Source organism: Protopterus annectens, chromosome 1.part0 (genome assembly GCF_019279795.1).
Source record: "Protopterus annectens isolate FY-2018-M chromosome 1.part0, PAN1.0, whole genome shotgun sequence".
NCBI classification, from domain to species: Eukaryota; Metazoa; Chordata; order Ceratodontiformes; family Protopteridae; genus Protopterus; species Protopterus annectens.
The window spans coordinates 1,891,772,626-1,891,791,791 of NC_056725.1; the positions used below are offsets into that span (position 1 = coordinate 1,891,772,626).

The window sequence follows — 19,166 nt, forward strand, 5'->3', positions numbered from 1 at the left end:
CTCTGATCTCTATGACATTGATGTATAGATTGACCTCTGAGGAGGGCCACATGCCTTGGACTGTTTTATCTATATAATGACCCCCACCCCACCCCAGCAGGGAGACATCCATGGTCATCATTGTCCTGGGCAAAGGGGGGAACAAAAGGGCGACCTCAGATGACCAAATCCACCAAATTACATGGTCTCTGCAGATTTTGGTAAGATGACCTGGAAAGTTCATGGGTTAGTGCCTGTCTGACCACTGAACAGCTAATGTCAACTGCAAAACTCCCATATAGAATCTTGCCACCGGGGCAAAAAAGCAATAGCCACTGCCATCAAACCTAGACTCTGTAGCACCAGTCTGGCTGGAGGGGTTTGAAAGGAAAGTAGTTGTAAAGTTTCATTCTGTAGTGTAGACAACCTGGCTTGGTAGCTTTGCTTGTTTGGAATGTAGTGTCCAGGTACATGGTTATGAACTCCAGAACTTTTGTCGAGGATGGTTGTGCCTTGTTGTGCCTTGTAATTCACTGTGATGAACAGTTTGGAGCAAAGCTGAAGGAGGAAATCCCTTGTGTAGACTAAAAGATTCCTGGTGAGAGTGGCGAGAAGCCAGTCATCCAAGCAAGAAAAATACTTGGAACGTTTGCAGTCTGACATGAGCTACCACCATTGCCATGCATTTGATGAACACCTGGGGGCTGTGGTGAGATGAAAGGGCAGAGCCCTGATTTGGAAATGATTGGATCTCAGCCAGAAGTGTTGAAACCTTTTGGATTGTCTATCTATTTTGATGTGATAGTACACATCTTGCAGGTCTGTTTAGCACATCTGGTCATCCTTCCTTACTAACAGGAGAATGGACTGTACCATGACAATTCAGAACTTTGAGTGTTTGGCAAATAGATTTAGGTAGCTTACATCCAGGACTGGCCTTAGGTCCTCATTCTTCTTTGTCAGTAAAAAGAACCACAAGTAAGTTTCAAACCCTTGCTAATCTGCTGGAACTTTTTGGATGACTCTTTATGATAGCAGCTTTTCTGTTTTTAATTCTACTGCTCTTCTTTGGTGTGATGGAACATTAGGGAGTTTCTTTGTTGTGAGGGATGGATAAAGAAAGGGGATATGATAGCCACTGATAATGACTGACTGCACCAAGACATCTTTCGTATTGGATGTCCAGGTTTCTGCGTACATTGACAAGTACCCTCGACTACCTACAGAATGCAGCAGGTGGACAGCTCTTCAGGACCGCTCATAAGGTTTTTTGGTGAATGGGCCTCTAAAGCCTTGGTTTTGCAGACTCCCTCTTGAGGGAGATTTCTACCATTAGGATACCCCCATCTGTCCCTGGGATCTAACTCCAGAACAGTCTTGGGAAAACCCGCTGAGATTTACAGAACCATATTTTCTTATTCACTTTCTGGTTCCTAGAAAATATCCTTTGAGAAGTAAAAAATCATATCCCTATGGTAGAAAGGTTTCCCATCCTCCTTGCTCCTGTAGATAGTGTCCTTGTTCTTATTAACAAAAAGAGTTAATCCATCTAAGGTGGCAGTGATGAAGGATATCTTAAAGTGTTCCAGAAAATCACACAAGTGCATCCAGGCATGCCTCCATACAGTTAATGCCTGAGTCTGTGGCTCTAGAAACACCCTCCGTTGCATTGGAGATTAAATGCACAGAGGCATTAGAAAGGGACTGCAGGGTGGCCAGTTGTGAGTCCACAGTTTTCTTGTCTTTCACAGACATGGAACCACAGATGGATATGGAAAGTTTCTTAGTCAAGTCCCTCTGAAACCTCATCATATGTGTCAAATAATTCAGTGATCTCAGGGCAAAAGTCACTGAAACATAACACACTTTTCATATCTGTCCAGGGCTCTAGACTCTTTATTAGGAAGGTGAACAGATGAACTCTCTTTAACAAGCTCCTTTTCAGTGACTGCCGCCACCACAGCATCCTCAGCTGGGGTCTTGCTCCAATGACTATGGCCTTCGGAGGCTACTAAGTATTTATTAGGTTTCTTCAGAATCAGTTCTGCCAAATCCAGTTTCTTCCATGCCTGACAATAAATAAGGTCAATTATCTGATCAGTTGGGGGGATTACTCAGGAAGCAACTTAGCCAGTGCCAAAAGCTTCAAGAAAAAACAATTCCACCTAAGCAGGGGCTTTGAAAGACCAACTAACTTTCTGCCTCAATAATTCAAGTATTTCTCCAAATGAGATGTGCCCAAGGGATGAACTGGGGGACTCCTCCACTTCATTGAACTCTGTATTTTCCTTGAGAGACTCTTTGGGAGTCAGTGTGCCTCCTCTTACATGTGTGATTCTGAGGAGCTTCCATAGGGGGGATGTTATAGAGAAGATTCAGAAGTCTGAAGGGATTTCTGAACAAGGACTGTCTCAAAGCTAGTGTGTACTGCCTGCCCTGATGAGACAGACTGAGTAGGATCAGAACCCAGGGCTGAAAGTTGAGGAGGGGGTGGAGCCAAGGGGGAAAAGCATGTCTCCTCTCTAGATTTGGAGAGGGCTCTATCTACAGCCTCAAAGGAAGATGGCAAAGGAAAGCCCAAAGCACTTTTGTTGGAGCTGAGATTATGGGGAAGGAATGGCCAAGACTGCATCCTCGACCCTGCCTCAAGACTGAAGTCGGAGCTGAGCTACCAAGTGCTGAAGCTCTGAGAGGCCAAGATGGCTCCAAAATTCTTAGGATTTAGCCCCTCCCCCAAGATTTGGCCTCAAGATCCATCTGGTGCCTATGAGATCACAGCCTGCTGGATCAAAGAAAATGCCAGAGTCAAAGGAACCGACAACTTCAGATCTGACAAGGACAATCCCAGGAGTCTCAGATCTAAGGTTTCCAAAACTGGGGGATGGATCAGAGTAGCAGTAGCAAAAATGATGAAAGATGGCTGAAAGCTCACAGATCCAATTCGAGACAAAGCAGGAAAAACTCCCAAATGAATCTGTGTCCCAAGGAATTTCTTCAGCATTCTGTCCACATCAGCCTCTGACAAACTTCTAGTACATCTGAAGAATGAAAATGAAGATGAGGACAGGGGGTCTAAAAGTTCTTTTGACTGGTATTTCCTATAAGGATGGAGAATGTAGCCTGGATGCTACCAGGTCCAAAGAAAATCTCAGTTCCCTACGACAGGGATTCCTGGAAGAGGGAGAATATGGAAACAATGAAACAGATGGATCTGAAGCCTTAGACTCCTTAGCTGGTAGAACCCAAGTGGGAGGCAAGGAAGGACAGTGGTGAGGGGATCACTTCTTATAATCTTTAGCCTCTTTTTTTGTTTTTCTCCCTTGTCCCCTATGTGCATGTCCAAAAGCTTATTTCTGTAAAACGAGGCACCAGAGGAAGACAACAAAACTGGTGGAGGAATGAGATCATTGAGGACTAGTTTGTTCTGATTCCATACCACTGACCTATGTCCAAAGGCAGTGCAGATATCACAATCCTGATCTAAGTGACTAGCTCCCAAACAATAAACACACTTGTCATGAGAATCTAAACTGGGCAGCTTATAGCCACAGGAGACACATTTCTTAAAACCAGTAGGTTTATAAGCCATGTCAAAACAGAAAACAACAGCAAACACAGCAAAAAGTTTAAGGAAGAAGAATAACAAATATGACACAGAGAAAAAACTATAGAGATGAAAGTAATAATAGTGGTATACCAACAATGGTAATACAAGATCTTCTTCTTCTGGCTTTTCCCAGTTAGGGGTCGCCACAGCGGATCATCTATCTGCTCATGATTGGCAGTGGAGTTTTACAGTGAACAGCCCAACCTTCCACAGAACCACACACATGCACTCACTCACACCTAGGGCCAATTTAGAGTGTCCAATCCACGTACAGCATGTCTTTAGGATGTGGGAGGAAATCGGAGCACCCAGAGGAAAAACACACGACCACAGGGAAGACATGCAGACTCCGCACGGAAGGCAAGCCAGCCGAGGATCGAACCAGAGAACCTCTTGCTGTGAGGTGGCAATGCTAACCACTGCACCACCGTGGCTGCCCAACAATGGTAATACAAGATAAATGGCAAAAATACTGGTAGAAATAGTAGAAAAGGCCAAGCAGCTGAGAAAAACAATAGCAACTAACTTTTTTTTTTTATTTAGAGGAGTAAGAAAAATGAAAATGTGGAACAAAAAGCAGAAAGGAACAATACTAGAATACCAAAAAGGAAAGCAAAAGAGGTTTTACACAAAAAAGTAGACAAAAAAGTTTTACACTTATTTCAAAGCCTAAGCCATGAAATCCACATCCAAATGCACAGAGTGGCAAACAAGCTCTGAGGTATGGTTGGGGTTGGCATGGGATTATGGGTAAGGGGAGCAGCCTGAGCTATGGATCCTAAGTCTGGAAAACAGCCAAAGTCTGATCCAACCATTGGTTGAGGAATGGATGGAAAAGACAACATCATAACAATTAAAGGCAATATAAATGGTGCAGGAGTTTTTGTTAAACAATTTGCAAGTCATACAAAAATCAGAAATATTACTGCTTACAGCATTTTTTTTTTTGGGGGGGGGGGGCTTACATGCTTGCAGGACATCCTCATCTCATTTTTGACCTCCCTATGTCTTCTCTATCATCAAGAATAGCTATCCCATATGATATCACTCAGTACATGTCTGACCTACTTGAATAATAGTTAATAGTGCTATGTTACTGCAGCATACACCTCCAAAGTCAACAGATACAGATCGGAGTCTATACAGGGTAATGAATCATGCTCCTGCCTGCCTTATCAATATCACTTTGCTTGGCTGTCTCCCCCATGTACCATAAATACCATTGAAACCTTTTATTTCAGTTTTTTTGCAGAAGAACACTGACATCCATTTTCTAAACAAAACACTCTCATACTGAAAATACATTTTCATGAGAAGCAGTGAACGTCTCTTCCCTTGAAACTCACATTTAGTAAAAATACATTGGGCAGCCTGTTAAAACTACAAGAGAAGTGCTGAGATTCATACTCTAATAGCATATAGTAAAGTACTAACTAGTGTGTATGTGAAGGGTACAATAATTCAAAAAAACAAATGTATAATGCATTTGTTACTAGCCTAGTGTGTCTCTTTTCCCTGAGGACTTATCCATTTTAACAGCTAACACCACAAATTCAAAGTAACAATAAGCTCAACAATGCAAAACACACCAGTCCAGCTATCAACAAGTAGTATAAGGAAACCTATCTATATAAAACTTTTTCTAATGTTCCTAATGAAAGGGCTAGCTAAAGACTATGAGCAACTTTAGACCCATTTCACTGTTAAATGTGGGCTAGTTGTCTTGATAAGTTTCTCATATGTAATCATAGCAGGCTGCCTTGGTACATGCTGGACAAAGTTAGAATAATTGCATGGGTTTGTGTTGTCTGATATCAAGATGGTCTTCAAATTTACTGCATGGGCATTATTATTCTATACATTACGAAGGTGTTCCAGTTAGAACTTCCTAGCATGGATGAAGGCATTATACCAAGCATCTATTGTAATTCTGATTAATGGAGATGAATCTGCAGAAGACTCGTTTTTGGGGTGTTCACAACAAAAATGTATCTATTCACGTCTCTTCATTTTTAGTAATGGAAGACATGGCTTATGGTTTACAAGTTTCGAAAACTTCTAAAGACACAAGACCAATTAAGGTAAAGGTATTCCATTATTTATGGTGTTTACAATCTTATAGTGAGAAAATTGCCAATATTATGGACCTAGTTCCCCTTGTTCTTAAGAAATTTTTGAAAGTTATCTAGATTACTTTGCAAGAAGTACAATAGCCTTAAGGACAAGTAAAGGTAAAAGTCCTGTTGCCTGTATCATGGAAGTGACAAACAAATAACACTAACCACAGAAGACTGCAGTGTTAAAACAATGACTGAAGATTAAACACAAGCACTGCAATATCACCACAAAGGCAGAGTAGAATGTGTGTTCAGCAAATAAAATCAAAATAAAACCAGCACAATTTAGTAAAGAACAGATTGTGGAAGTAGAGTAGCCAAAAATCTAATTAATCCACAAAACAGGATTACACTGCAATAAGCCATCTCTAAATAAAATACCTTAATGGGCAAAATAAAAATCATTAAGTTTATGGTTTTATTTCTACAGCTCTATACATTTCAGCATATACGAATATTGTATGATGGTGGGAAATGCTCAGGTTTGCTGAATACAGTTGATTATGTAGATCTAGGCACAGAATGGGAAGAGCATCCAAGCATATAAAGTCCACATGCCTAACAAATATGCAGGACAGGAACTATCTTGAATACACATCTAATGTACTGCCTTGTACGTAACTTAGTATGTCAGACTTATGCTTTGCAGCTGTGGAATCCATTCCTGTTGAATGGATTGATGACTGGAAGACAAGCCAGATCAAAAATAGGGGGTATAATTAGGCCAAGGGTGCCACAATAATCATTGGGATCCTCCCATAGTTAGAAAGTTAGTACTAAAAATGAAGGGGAATTATGGATGCATAATATGATGATAGCCCAGAGTCAGATTTACGTCTATCAAAAAATAATGACTATTTGGAAGTGCTCCCTTTTAATGAATAATGAATACCACAATTGTTTCTAAGTAACACTGGTATATCCATCAACCACTGAAATTATTTTCTTATGGACAATAATACGGGATTAAGTAGCTCACAAGCAGAAGGGACAGACTATTAAAAAAGGTGTGGGGACTGCTATCTATCTGGACTTAAGGGAATCTATAAGCTTTGTAGTTAATAAGGAGCTACAGCATAGATGATACAGATGTGAGGATTCACATTTAACTGACATGAGTGGCACAAGATCTAAGGCTAGGTAAGAGGCTTCAGCAAATAGAGCATCCTTTGAGATTAACATAAAAGCATTATACAGCAATGGTATCTGATCATGTTAGCAAGCTCAACACAGATGGCAGAAAATCAAATACAAGCTGCTGAAGTATGAAATTTTATCACATATTTTTGTTCTGCTAGGTTGCTAAATGAGACATGAATAAGGCCAAGCCTAGAAAATGTATGAAGATATTTTTGATGTGCCTACACAATTTTCCTGGGAAACTCTTGCCTTAAGTATCATGGGACAGCAGCTTGTATAGAATACCAAGCAATTACCAATTAGGATTACTTTAGCCAGTGTCCTTAAAGTTGTTGTTTTCAGAAAAGACTGGCTTTATAGCATCATATGAGGATCCAGTTCCTGAATACACGAGATTACAAAAAATGCGATTCTTGTCACTGAAAGGAGAATGAGATAACAAACAGAGTGGCTTACAGTCTTTTAACTTTTTTCATTGTTCATTATAATCTCGACTCAACATTACTGAAGTCCTATATTGGTGATACAGGTAAGATCTGAGTAGATTATCTAGATTGTTGTTTGACATAATTATTAATGCATGAATATAGAAAATGGAAAGTTTATGTACTAGTTCGTAACTGCTGGCTTCCTAATTTTAAAATTCAACACAGACAATTTTGCTGAACCAGATGTTGTTTGTAATGAGTTTATGATTTTCCTTGTTATGATTTTATGTTCAGCAATAATTATTTAAGTTAAGCTTGTAGCTAGATTAACATACCTCTCAACCTCTCAGTGCTTGAAATCTGGACAAAGCCTGAAAGAATGGGGGGACAGATGCCCAAAAATAGAGACAGAATTTAAATATTGCTCCTATAAACTTATAAAATTGTTAGAATAACAGGTTTTGCATAATTATGCATTTTCTGAAGGATATAAAGTCTGAAAATCAAATGACTGTCATTATTTAGTATTATTTAGTGACTTCAATCTTCAATAATTTGCCAGAAAACCACAAATTACATGAGCAACAGACTAAAAATATGAGGCAGAAATCTGGACATTCTGCGAAAATCTTTATAGTTGAGAGGTACAACGCTGAACATATGTAGTTATGGATAAGTCAGCATCAGCTGTATCAGTTTTTCATCTCAAGGTCCATTTAATCTCATAATGGAATAACTCAGGTAATGGTGGGATGTAGTATAGTTAAACCCCCCTTTTCTGCAAAGTTACTGAAAATTATTAATTTCTTGTCAACTTGTTTTTTATTCTTACATGCAAAGCATTTAATGGTACAGCACTGATGATGTACATACCTGAAGAAATGTTCTAACTTTGTAAGATTTGCCTCTTCAGAAGCATTGGTTATTTACAACTACCAATTGTTATATATCAATTTAAATGTTACTGTTATTGTTGATTTTTACCTCACTTTAATGGACTTTATAGCTGTGTGGCATTCTTTCTTTTGCACATGAAATAATGGATTTTTTTCCTAACAAAGATTCATATGTTTGAAATTCATATCAGGATGATCTTTAAATTAATGTTTGCAGTTATGTAACAATTTAATTATTTTATAATCTGACCCTAACCTTCTTGCATGCACATCTCTTCTTTTTTTGACATGTCAGTATTAAAATGAAAAAGCTATATTTATTTATTTTTTATCTAACAGTTGTTCATAGATAGCTGGATTTCTTCTTGTAGTTCATACCTGCATAAGTGAGGAAAAATGATTGATTAGAAGTCCTATATGATCAGGTAACCAACCATCATTTATAATATTATTGCGCTCTTGATCTGCTTCTTCTTTTCTTTTTTCGCAGATATCCCAAATACATTCTTTCAAATCCTAGATCAAAATTAAAAACAGAAAGATGTTTAGGAAACAAATCATGCATCAAGAGTCTGTGATATAGCTAGCTCATTTATTGGAGCAGTCAACATTTGGTTAAGTGTAGATATATACGATGTTTCAACACACCGATTACACTTTCCTGATGTAAAGCTTACTGACTACTGTTCTTCACAGGGTATCAATGAAAGAACATTTACTATGTGGGTGCCACCACAGGGTCACAGATTTTGGCTTGTCTGTTTTTTCCAGTTGCATGACCATTGGGACATATAATGAATGTGATGTGGAGTAAAGCCCCCCCCCACACACACACACGCACACAAGGAATGTAGGACAGCTTGTCCCCCCCCCCTTTTTTTAGTTCCCTTGGATGAAGCTTTGACCAGCTTGTTTTGTACAAATGAATCTTCAACTGACTTACAACTGAGACACTATGGAACAAATACATTTATGGGTCAGCTTATTAGACAAATAAAATGACTGCAAAAGGAATTAACAAATAAATATATACTAGCCACCAAATGAGCCTAATATGTTAAAGCTAATGTTTTCTGAATAATTCACAAGTGTATTTTCTGAATGGTGAGAAAACACAAGATATCACACATCTACAATAATGATCATATTTCATTTGCATTATTATATTTACTTATTTCAGTTTGATAACCGGGGAAGTCCACTGGGCCAAGAAGAGCCCGTTTTCAGTAGAGGCCCGGGGAGAAACACTCCATTAACAATCATATACACATTAAGCAATACAAACATTTTCAGAGGGCTGACAATACAGCATATTACACTGGAGTTAATAAACCAATGTAAAGAAAGATCAATGACAATCACAGATGAATAAAGTAGTACAATTGTTTTCAGAAGGTTGAGAATATTGCATAATACACTGGAGGTATAATAAACTTATGTAAAGAAATTATGTAAATGTAGTTACAAGTAGATATAATACACTCTATAATAGACTCTAAATAGGATTAGGTAAGGTGCAATAGTAGACTGTCCAGTAAGGGTGTAATGTAGAGTAGGGATCTATGGAGTGCCAGGGAGAGGTAGTACCATTGATGGGCGAACAGGTCATGCTCTTCAGAGTAGTTTATCCACCTTGGTCCTCACCTGACACTCAGCTCTCACTTGTGACTCCTTGTAGCTGTCTGCATGCAACAGCAGCCACACCCCGGGCAACGACTTTGACTGGCTGGCAAAACCAGGTGAGGGTAGCCAACAGGTTTGTAACCCTTGGCAAGTCAGGGCTTGTCTACTTATGCCTGCGAAGGCTGGATCCGGCAGACTGTGTGGAAGAAATCACCAGACTGATTCAATGGACAGGAAAGTGGACTCAGCAAAGTGATGTGTAGTTCAAAAAGGGCACAGTGAGACACATTAGGACACTGTTGGCCATCCACTGCATCCCAACTCATTTCCAGTCATCTTGATTATGTCCTGCCACTGGATCAAGATAGACTGGGACGAGACAGTGAGACTGACGATTTGCACAACTCTCTCACTATAATCCAATTCATCCAAGTCAAGACATCACCCCCCATGTCCTGTGGTGATGGGTGAATGATGAAACAGCAGGTACGAATACACTGGAAGCTGTAGCTACAACTTCACACACAGGTGGCCCAGGGCAATTGGTCACTCTCTGGACTGAAGCACCAGTGGAGTTCAGCAGCCCTCTGGGTGTCAGCCCTATTTAGGATCGCTCTGCTCACCTCCATTGTCTAAGGAAGGGGCGAGAAAAGGTTCCCTAAACATAGCCTGCTTCATCCTACCCCTGGCCTGCTTGCTGCGGCAGGCAAGGATCCCAACCATGTGTTCGAATCACAAAGAAAGAAACATTGGTGACTTTGCTCACCATTGGCACATGGAATGTGCGCACGCTCATGGAAACTTCCAAAATAGACAGACCTGAGAGATGGACAACACTTGTCGCAAGAGAACTCTGCAGGTATAACATCAAGATAGCAGCCCTCAGTGAGACCAGGTTCGCAGATGAAGGTCAGCTGACAGAAGTTAAAGCTGGTTATACTTTTTTCTGGAGTGGCCACAGTAGCAATGAACATCATGAAGCAAGAGTGGGTTTCGCCATCAGATCTAATCTGAGCATCAAATTAGCCAGCCTCCCAAAAGGATTCAATGACCGACTCATGTCTCTGCAGCTCCCCCTCAAAGGAAAGCGCCACCACCTTCGCCAGTGTATATGCCTCCACCACGACAAATCTAGAGGAAATGAAAGACAAGTTTTATAAAGACTTGAGTCCCTCATAGCATCTGTGCCCAAGGAAGATAAGCTCATCATCTTAGGTAACTTCAATGCCAGAGTTGGTGCAGACTACCAGACAAGGAGGGTGACATTGGAAGGAATGGAGTCGACAAAAGCAACAGCAATGGTCATCTACTTCTGAAGACCTGTGCAGGTCATGACCTGTTGATCACAAACACAGTCTCCCGCCTACCCAATTGTAACAAGATGTCCTGGATGCATCCATGCAGCAAGTACTGGCATCTCATTGATTATGTCATAGTAAGGATATGGGACAGGCAGGTTATTAGAGTGACAAAGGTCATGTGTGGTGCAGACTGCTGGACAGACCACAGACTCATCCTCTCAAAACTCAGCACGCACATTCAGCCTAGGAGGCGCCCACAGGGGAAAAGACCAATAGACGCCTGAATGTCAGCAAGTTAGAATGGCACTCTGTGCGCCAGAACCTCAGTGAGGACCTCGACAGTAAGCCTGACCAACTCAGCTTTGGCACCAATGGTGCAAAAGAGGACTGGGTAGCCTTTAGGGATGTGGTCTACAGCACTCCTCTTGCTCATTTGGACCTGAACACATGCAAACACCGGACTGGTTTGACGATAATGATGAAGACATTCAGAAGCTGCTGGGTAAGAAGCATGAAGCCTTCAGATCCCTCCAGCAAGACACTACATCAGTCTCCTAGAAAGCAGCCTACAACTCCATCAAAAGCAAGATGCAAGCAAAACTCAGAGAGATGCAAGACTTCTGTCTCAGCAGAAAGGCAGATGAGATCCAGAAGTATGCTGACAGCAACAACTCTAAGCGTTTCTATGATGCCCTGAAGACAATCTATGGACCAAAGTCCTCTGGAACATCACCACTGTTCAGTGCAGATGGGTCCACCCTGCTCACTGACAAGAAAGCCATCCTGGAAAGATGGGCTGAGAACTTCAACAATGTCCTGAATAGGCCTTCCTCAATCAATGCCGAAGCCATTGACTGCATGCTGCAAGTTGCCATTAACACCTCCCTGGCAGAACCTCCAAAGGAATCAGAGGTTAAGGAAGCAATTAAGCTTCTCTCCAGCAGTAAAGCAACAGACTCTGACTCCATTCCAGCCAAAATCTATAAGACAGGGGAATCAGTCTTGTTACAGAAACTCACTGAGCTCTTCCAAACCATGTGGAAACAGGAAGTTATCCCTCAGGAGATAAAAGATGCCTCCATCGTCCATCTCTATAAGAGAAAGGGAAACAGGCAGTCTTGTGACAACCACAGAGGAATTGCTCCTGGTCATTGCTGGCAACATCCTTGCCAGAGTCCTCTGCATCTGTCTCATTCAACACATGGAATATGTACACCTGCCAGAGAGTCAGTGCGGTTTTAGAGAGGGCTGAGGGACACTGGACATGATATTTGCAGCACATCAAGTTCAGGAGAAGTGCCAAGAACAAAACAGGGACTTTTACACAATGTCCGTGGATCTGACCAAAGCCTTTGACACAGTCAGTCATGAGGAGCTATGGTGGATCATGGAGAAGTTTGGCTGCCCAGGTAAATTCATCAGTATGGTGCGCCAGTTCCATGATAGCATGCTTGCTTAAGTACTGGACAAGGGAGACTCCTCTAATGCCTTCCCAGTCAGCAACGGAGTCAAGCAAGGCATGCATTTAGTGGAGAGACCATTGAATAAGTAAGTTAAAAGGACTAGTTTACATGGACATATTTATTTTATTTTATTTTATTTTGTGTATATTTTTATATAAGTTTTTGTTGATATTTTTATACATTATTTATTGAATGTGATGTTTGATATATATTCCATAAGAATTTTCTTTGAGGGAATGTTCAGCTTTAAGTACTTGACTTCTTTTGCATGTTTGATTAATTCTTAATGATCCTGGCTTTCTCATTGGATGTTTTGAAGTTCTTGGTTTATATTTAAATGGTTGTTTTAATGTGTTTTTAGGGTTTATATTATGTGATCGAACAGTCAAATGTTCAAACACGTAATAATCGACCCCTAAATATCAAAACGCTGTAATGTTGAACGGCAAAAAACACCCAAACAAACTATTAAAATGCTCTAAGCAGGGGGGCAAGCCCCTGTGCAGCCCCCACACCCCCCACAGCTTAAATATGACAACTCTGAGATCGCACCACAGTGCAGACAATGGAAAACGCCCATGTCCGCACAGTACAGAGATCTCCATTGAACCATTCGACATTCTGACAGTTCAATATTTAGGGGTCTATTATTACATGTTTGAACATTTGATTGTTCGATCATGTAATATAGACCCTGTTTTTTACCACGTGAGGGTAGCCGACAGGTTTGTAACCCTTGGCAAGTCAGGGCTTGTCTACCTATGCCTGCGAAGGCTGGATCCGGCAGACTGTGTGGAAGAAATCACCAGACTGATTCAATGGACAGAAAAGTGGACTCAGCAAAGTGATGTGGAGTGCAAAGAGGGCACAGTGAGACACATTAGGACACTGTTGGCCATCCACTGCATCCCAACTCATTTCCAGTCATCTTGACTATGTCCTGCCACTGGATCAAGATAGACTGGGATGAGACAGTGAGACTGACGATTTGCACAACTCTCTCACTATAATTCAATTCATCCAAGTCAAGACATCACCCCCCAAGTCCTGTGGTGATAGGTGAATGATGAAACAGCAGGTGCGAATACACTGGAAGCTGTAGCTACAACTTCACACACAGGTGGCCCAGGGCAATTGGTCACTCTCTGGACTGAAGCACCAGTGGTGTTCAGCAGCCCCCTGGGTGTCTGAGCAGCCCTATTTAGGATCGCTCTGCTCACCTCCATTGTCTAAGGAAGGGGCTAGAAAAGGTTCCCTAAACATAGCCTGCTTCATCCTACCCCTGGCCTGCTTGCTGCGGCAGGCAGGGATCCCAAACATGTGTTCAAATCACAAAGAAAGAAACACTGGTGACTTTGCTCACCATTGGCACATGGAATGTGCGCATGCTCATGGAAACTTCCAAAACAGACAGACCTGAGAGATGGACAACACTTGTCGCAAGAGAACTCTGCAGGTATAACATCAAGATAGCAGCCCTCAGTGAGACCAGGTTCGCAGATGAAGGTCAGCTGACAGAAGTTAAATCTGGTTATACTTTTTTCTGGAGTGGCCACAGTAGCGATGAACATCATGAAGCAAGAGTGGGTTTCACCATCAGATCTAATCTGAGAAGCAAATTAGCCAGCCTCCCAAAAGGATTCAATGACCAACTCATGTCTCTGCATCTCCCCCTCAAAGGAAAGCGCCACCACCTTCGTCAGTGTATATGCCTCCACCACGACAAATCTAGAGGAAATGAAAGACAAGTTTTATAAAGACTTGAGTCCCTCATAGCATCTGTGCCCAAGGAAGATAAGCTCATAATCTTAGGTGACTTCAATGCCAGAGTTGGTGCAGACTACCAGACAAGGAGGGTGACATTGGGAGGAATGGAGTCAACAAAAGCAACAGCAATGGTCATCTACTTCTGAAGACCTGTGCAGGTCATGACCTGTTGATCACAAACACAGTCTCCCGCCTACCCAAATGTAACAAGATGTCCTCGATGCATCCATGCAGCAAGTACTGGCATCTCATTGATTATGTCATAGTAAGGATAAGGGACAGGCAGGATATTAGAGTGACAAAGATCATGTGTGACGCAGACTACTGGACAGACCACAGACTCATCCTCTCAAAACTCAACATGCACATTCAGCCTAGGAGGCGCCCACAGGGGAAAAAGACCAATAGGCGCCTGAATGTCAGCAAGTTAGAATGGCAATCTGTGCGCCAGAACCTCAGTGAGGACCTCGACAGTAAGCCTGACCAACTCAGCTTGGCACCATTGGTGCAAAAGAGGATTGGGTAGCCTTTAGAGATGTGGTTTACAGCACTCCTCTTGCTCATTTGGACCTGAACACATGCAAACACCAGGACTGGTTTGATGATAATGATGAAGACATTCAGAAGCTGCTGGATAAGAAGCATGAAGCCTTCAGATCCCTCCAGCAAGACACTACATCAGTCTCCAGGAAAGCAGCCTACAACTCCATCAAAAGCAAGATGCAAGCAAAACTCAGAGAGATGCAAGACTTCTGGCTCAGCAGAAAGGCAGATGAGATCCAGAAGTATGCTGACAGCAACAACTCTAAGCGTTTCTATGATGCCCTGAAGACAATTTATGGACCAAAGTCCTCTGGAACATCACCACTGCTCAGTGCCGATGGGTCCACCCTGCTCACCGACAAGAAAGCCATCCTGGAAAGATGGGCTGAGAACTTCAACAATGTCCTGAATAGGCCTTCCTCGATCAATGCCGAAGCCATTGACTGCATACTGCAAGTTGCCATTAACACCTCCCTGGCAGAACCTCCAAAGGAATCAGAGGTTAAGGAAGCAATTAAGCTTCTCTCCAGCAGTAAAGCAACAGACTCTGACTCCATTCCAGCCAAAATCTATAAGACAGGGGAACCAGTCTTGTTACAGAAGCTCACTGAGCTCTTCCAAACCATGTGGAAACAGGAAGTTATCCCTCAGGAGATAAAAGATGCCTCCATCGTCCATCTCTATAAGAGAAAGGGAAACAGGCAGTCTTGTGACAACCACAGAGGAATTGCTCCTGGTCATTGCTGGCAACATCCTTGCCAGAGTCCTCCTCAACCGCCTCATTCAATACATGGAAGATGGACACCTACCAGAGAGTCAGTGCAGCTTTAGAGAGGGCTGAGGGACACTGGACATGATATTTGCAGCACATCAAGTTCAGGAGAAGTGCCAAGAACAAAACAGGGACTTTTACACAATGTCCGTGGATCTGACCAAAGCCTTTGACACAGTCAGTCGTGAGGAGCTATGGTGGATCATGGAGAAGTTTGGCTGCCCAGGTAAATTCATCAGTATGGTGCGCCAGTTCCATGACAGCATGCTTGCTTGAGTACTGGACAAGGGAGATTCCTCTAATGCCTTCCCAGTCAACAACGGAGTCAAGCAAGGCATGCATTTAGTGGAGAGACCATTGAATAAGTAAGTTAAAAGGACTAGTTTACATGGACATATTTATTTTATTTTATTTTATTTTGTGTATATTTTTATATAAGTTTTTGTTGCTATTTTTATACATTATTTATTGAATGTGATGTTTGATATATGTTCCATAAGAATTTTCTTTGAGGGAATGTTCAGCTTTAAGTACTTGACTTCTTTTGCATGTTTGATTAATTCTTAATGATCCTGGCTTTCTCATTGGATGTTTTGAAGTTCTTGTTTTATATTTAAATGGTTGTTTTAATGTGTTTTTAGGGTCTATATTATGTGATCGAACAATCAAATGTTCAAACATGTAATAATCGACCCCTAAATATCAAAACGCTGTAATGTTGAACGGCAAAAAACACCCAAACAAACTATTAAAATGCTCTAAGCAGGGGGGCAAGCCCCTGTGCACCCCCCACACCCCCCACAGCTTAAATATGACAACTCTGAGATCGCACCACAGTGCAGACAATGGAAAATGTCCATGTCCGCACAGTACAGAGATCTCCATTGAACCATTCGACATTCTGACAGTTCAATATTTAGGGGTCTATTATTACATGTTTGAACATTTGATTGTTCAATCATGTAATATAGACCCTGTTTTTTATTAGAGTCTGAGGAAGCGTCAGATTGGACGTGAAAGCACTTACTTTGCAATAAATTGTTCCACTACAGATTTCTTATTTAGTGTCAGCATTTTATTCTTTTTGAAACCATCTAAATTTACACAGTCTTTGTCATTCTTAATTTATAAAAGAATCGATAAAACAAAACAAAATCCAACTTAGCTTTCTTAGAAATAAACTAAATGCATCATTTGCAATCAAAGGTAAGGCTGTACTATCCCAGAGGAATAGTACATTTCATTTATTTTTTTTTTGCCATCTGATGTATAAAGTATCTTTGCGACTGATGTAAACATTTATAACCTAGGCTGGTAATTTACAGACAGCAGCTCAACAGTACAACTTGCACTACTTAGACATACTGAGTTGCACTGTTCAGCAATAATGCAGATTCAGGGTGATGCATGCTGTGCATGGTACCAGAACCCATTAAACAGTTATTTGCATGTTTAAGAAATGCCAACCCAAGCAGTTCACACAACTGTAAGTGGTTGCCCAATCTATCTGTGTAATTAAGTAGCAGAATCACACACAGGCTCACACACACACACACACACACACACACACACACACACACACACACACACACACACACACACACACACACACACGCAACACACAATTCAGATCCATAATAAATTTAATAATCTTACTGTACTGGATTCCTTTCACATATAAACCCCCCTCCATCTCCAATTATGACCCCTTGCCTGACAGTGACCATGTGAAAATCACTGCACCACAGTAAAGTTCTCATTTTCTTTCACATACCAGTCACCCCTCCTGAGAATCAATGTCAATGCTCATTTAACTTTGATCAATAAACTGCTGATTGGTTGCTTCCATACAAAGATTGTCATGCAAAGAATGGCCAGTTTTAGACTGGGTTTGCCTCTGTTGTTTCACAACAATTAAGGAAAGAAAATTCTCTGTATAGAAATGCATGCCATTTTGTTTTTCTTTCTCTCTCTCTCTCATATACACACATACACACCACATATATACATCAACAGACCGTCTCCCAGTTGTACCATTATAAACATCTATACACATGAATATGCTTTGAATCTCATCCCATTGCTGAAACACATTTACATCTGCATATACAGTACACTGCTTACCCAAATCAATAATCTCAAAGTGGAGTAGACCAAATTTGCCCTACTCAGATAAATTAACAACAGAAGATGTATGTCACGAATAGCCATGCTGTACCTATATCGCCCTGCTTATGCTTAAATGTTCTGTAGTGTGGTAATTTATGAATTATTATATTGTGCAACGTCTTAAAATCGGTAATTCTGTGATGCATAGTGGCCTAATTTACAAAGGCCACACCCAGAGAATACCAAAGTTACATGCAGCTCCAAAACATTGATTACTAAAAAACAAACCATTAAGCTGTACCACATAAACAGGTTGTGAATCGTAACCCAGCTGTAAACTATGAAAGCCCAACTGTGTGACTTTGTGCAGTATGCAATGGGGCTATGTATATCACCCTGGTTATTAAAGTTTTCTGCTTAAGTACTATCCAAGCAGTTACATGCATACAAATGGGAGTATTTATTTTCTTCAGTTGTCAACTGGAGGCAAGCCTATAGGATAACTAGTCAAAAGACACCGTAATTCAAAAACAACAAAAATAAAATGTCCTAGTGACATTCAGAAAGGAGAAAGACTGATGACTGCAGGAGTGGATAATAAAGATACAAGCAAAAAAAAAAAAAAGAAAAGAGAGAAAGATGAAAAATGCAAGCAGCAATGGCAGCCAAAAACTAAAAATACTAATAAAAAATGAAGATACATTCGGACTCAGTAAGGAAATCAAATAACTACTTTTGTAATATACAGCTGCATTGTCTTCTCTGAGTCCATGTCTGCATTTGTATTTTCTTTCAGTTTTTTCAACACTCATTTTGTTCTATTCTAGGTCATAAGAATTTAACACTTTGATTCTTCAGTAAATGAAATGGGCATGAGATTTTATGTTGTAGCTCTTTAACTTCACTTTACAGACTACCCAAAAGTACACTGAAATCTATCCACATTACTTTACATCTTGACATTCTGATAACTGTTGAGTACTTGTGTCTTAAAGAGACAATACATTAATAGACCTTTTTTCTAAAAAAAAAAAAAAAGCAAAAATACGCAACACTTTTAAATATACAATTATAGTATGTTTGATGTATATGTGCCAAGTATTTATACTATTTACTTCATTATTTTCCATTTTCATAGATCTTATGATGTGCGTGTGTATGTGTGTTTTCCTACTGCAATTTGTGTTCCTGATAATGAAAGAAAACACATCCTGTTTTAGCAGCCTGTTTTAGCAGCATTTGTATACTGTTATCAGTTTATTTTAAAAAGCTCATTACACTTGGAGACTTCCAGTCATCTCTGCAGGCTTTACCCGTAAACTAAACAGAATGCCAGTCGTGTGGTCCATAACCTGTACAGTAATCCTTTTAAGCAATGTATCTTGAGCTTATTTCTTGTTTGCTTTTCATTTTTTACTTTG

The 19,166-nt window shown here is 40.7% G+C and overlaps 1 protein-coding gene across 1 annotated transcript in view; it reads right to left on the minus strand.

Annotated features, from left to right (window-relative positions):
- Window positions 1-19,166, minus strand: part of SPEF2 (sperm flagellar 2) — a 2,540,087-nt gene that overhangs the window by 1,217,408 nt on the left and 1,303,513 nt on the right. Inside the window, exon 17 of the mRNA XM_044069998.1 lies at window positions 8,546-8,683. Within this exon, the coding sequence (XP_043925933.1) occupies window positions 8,546-8,683 (138 nt within the window). The remainder of the gene's footprint in view (window positions 1-8,545; window positions 8,684-19,166) is intronic.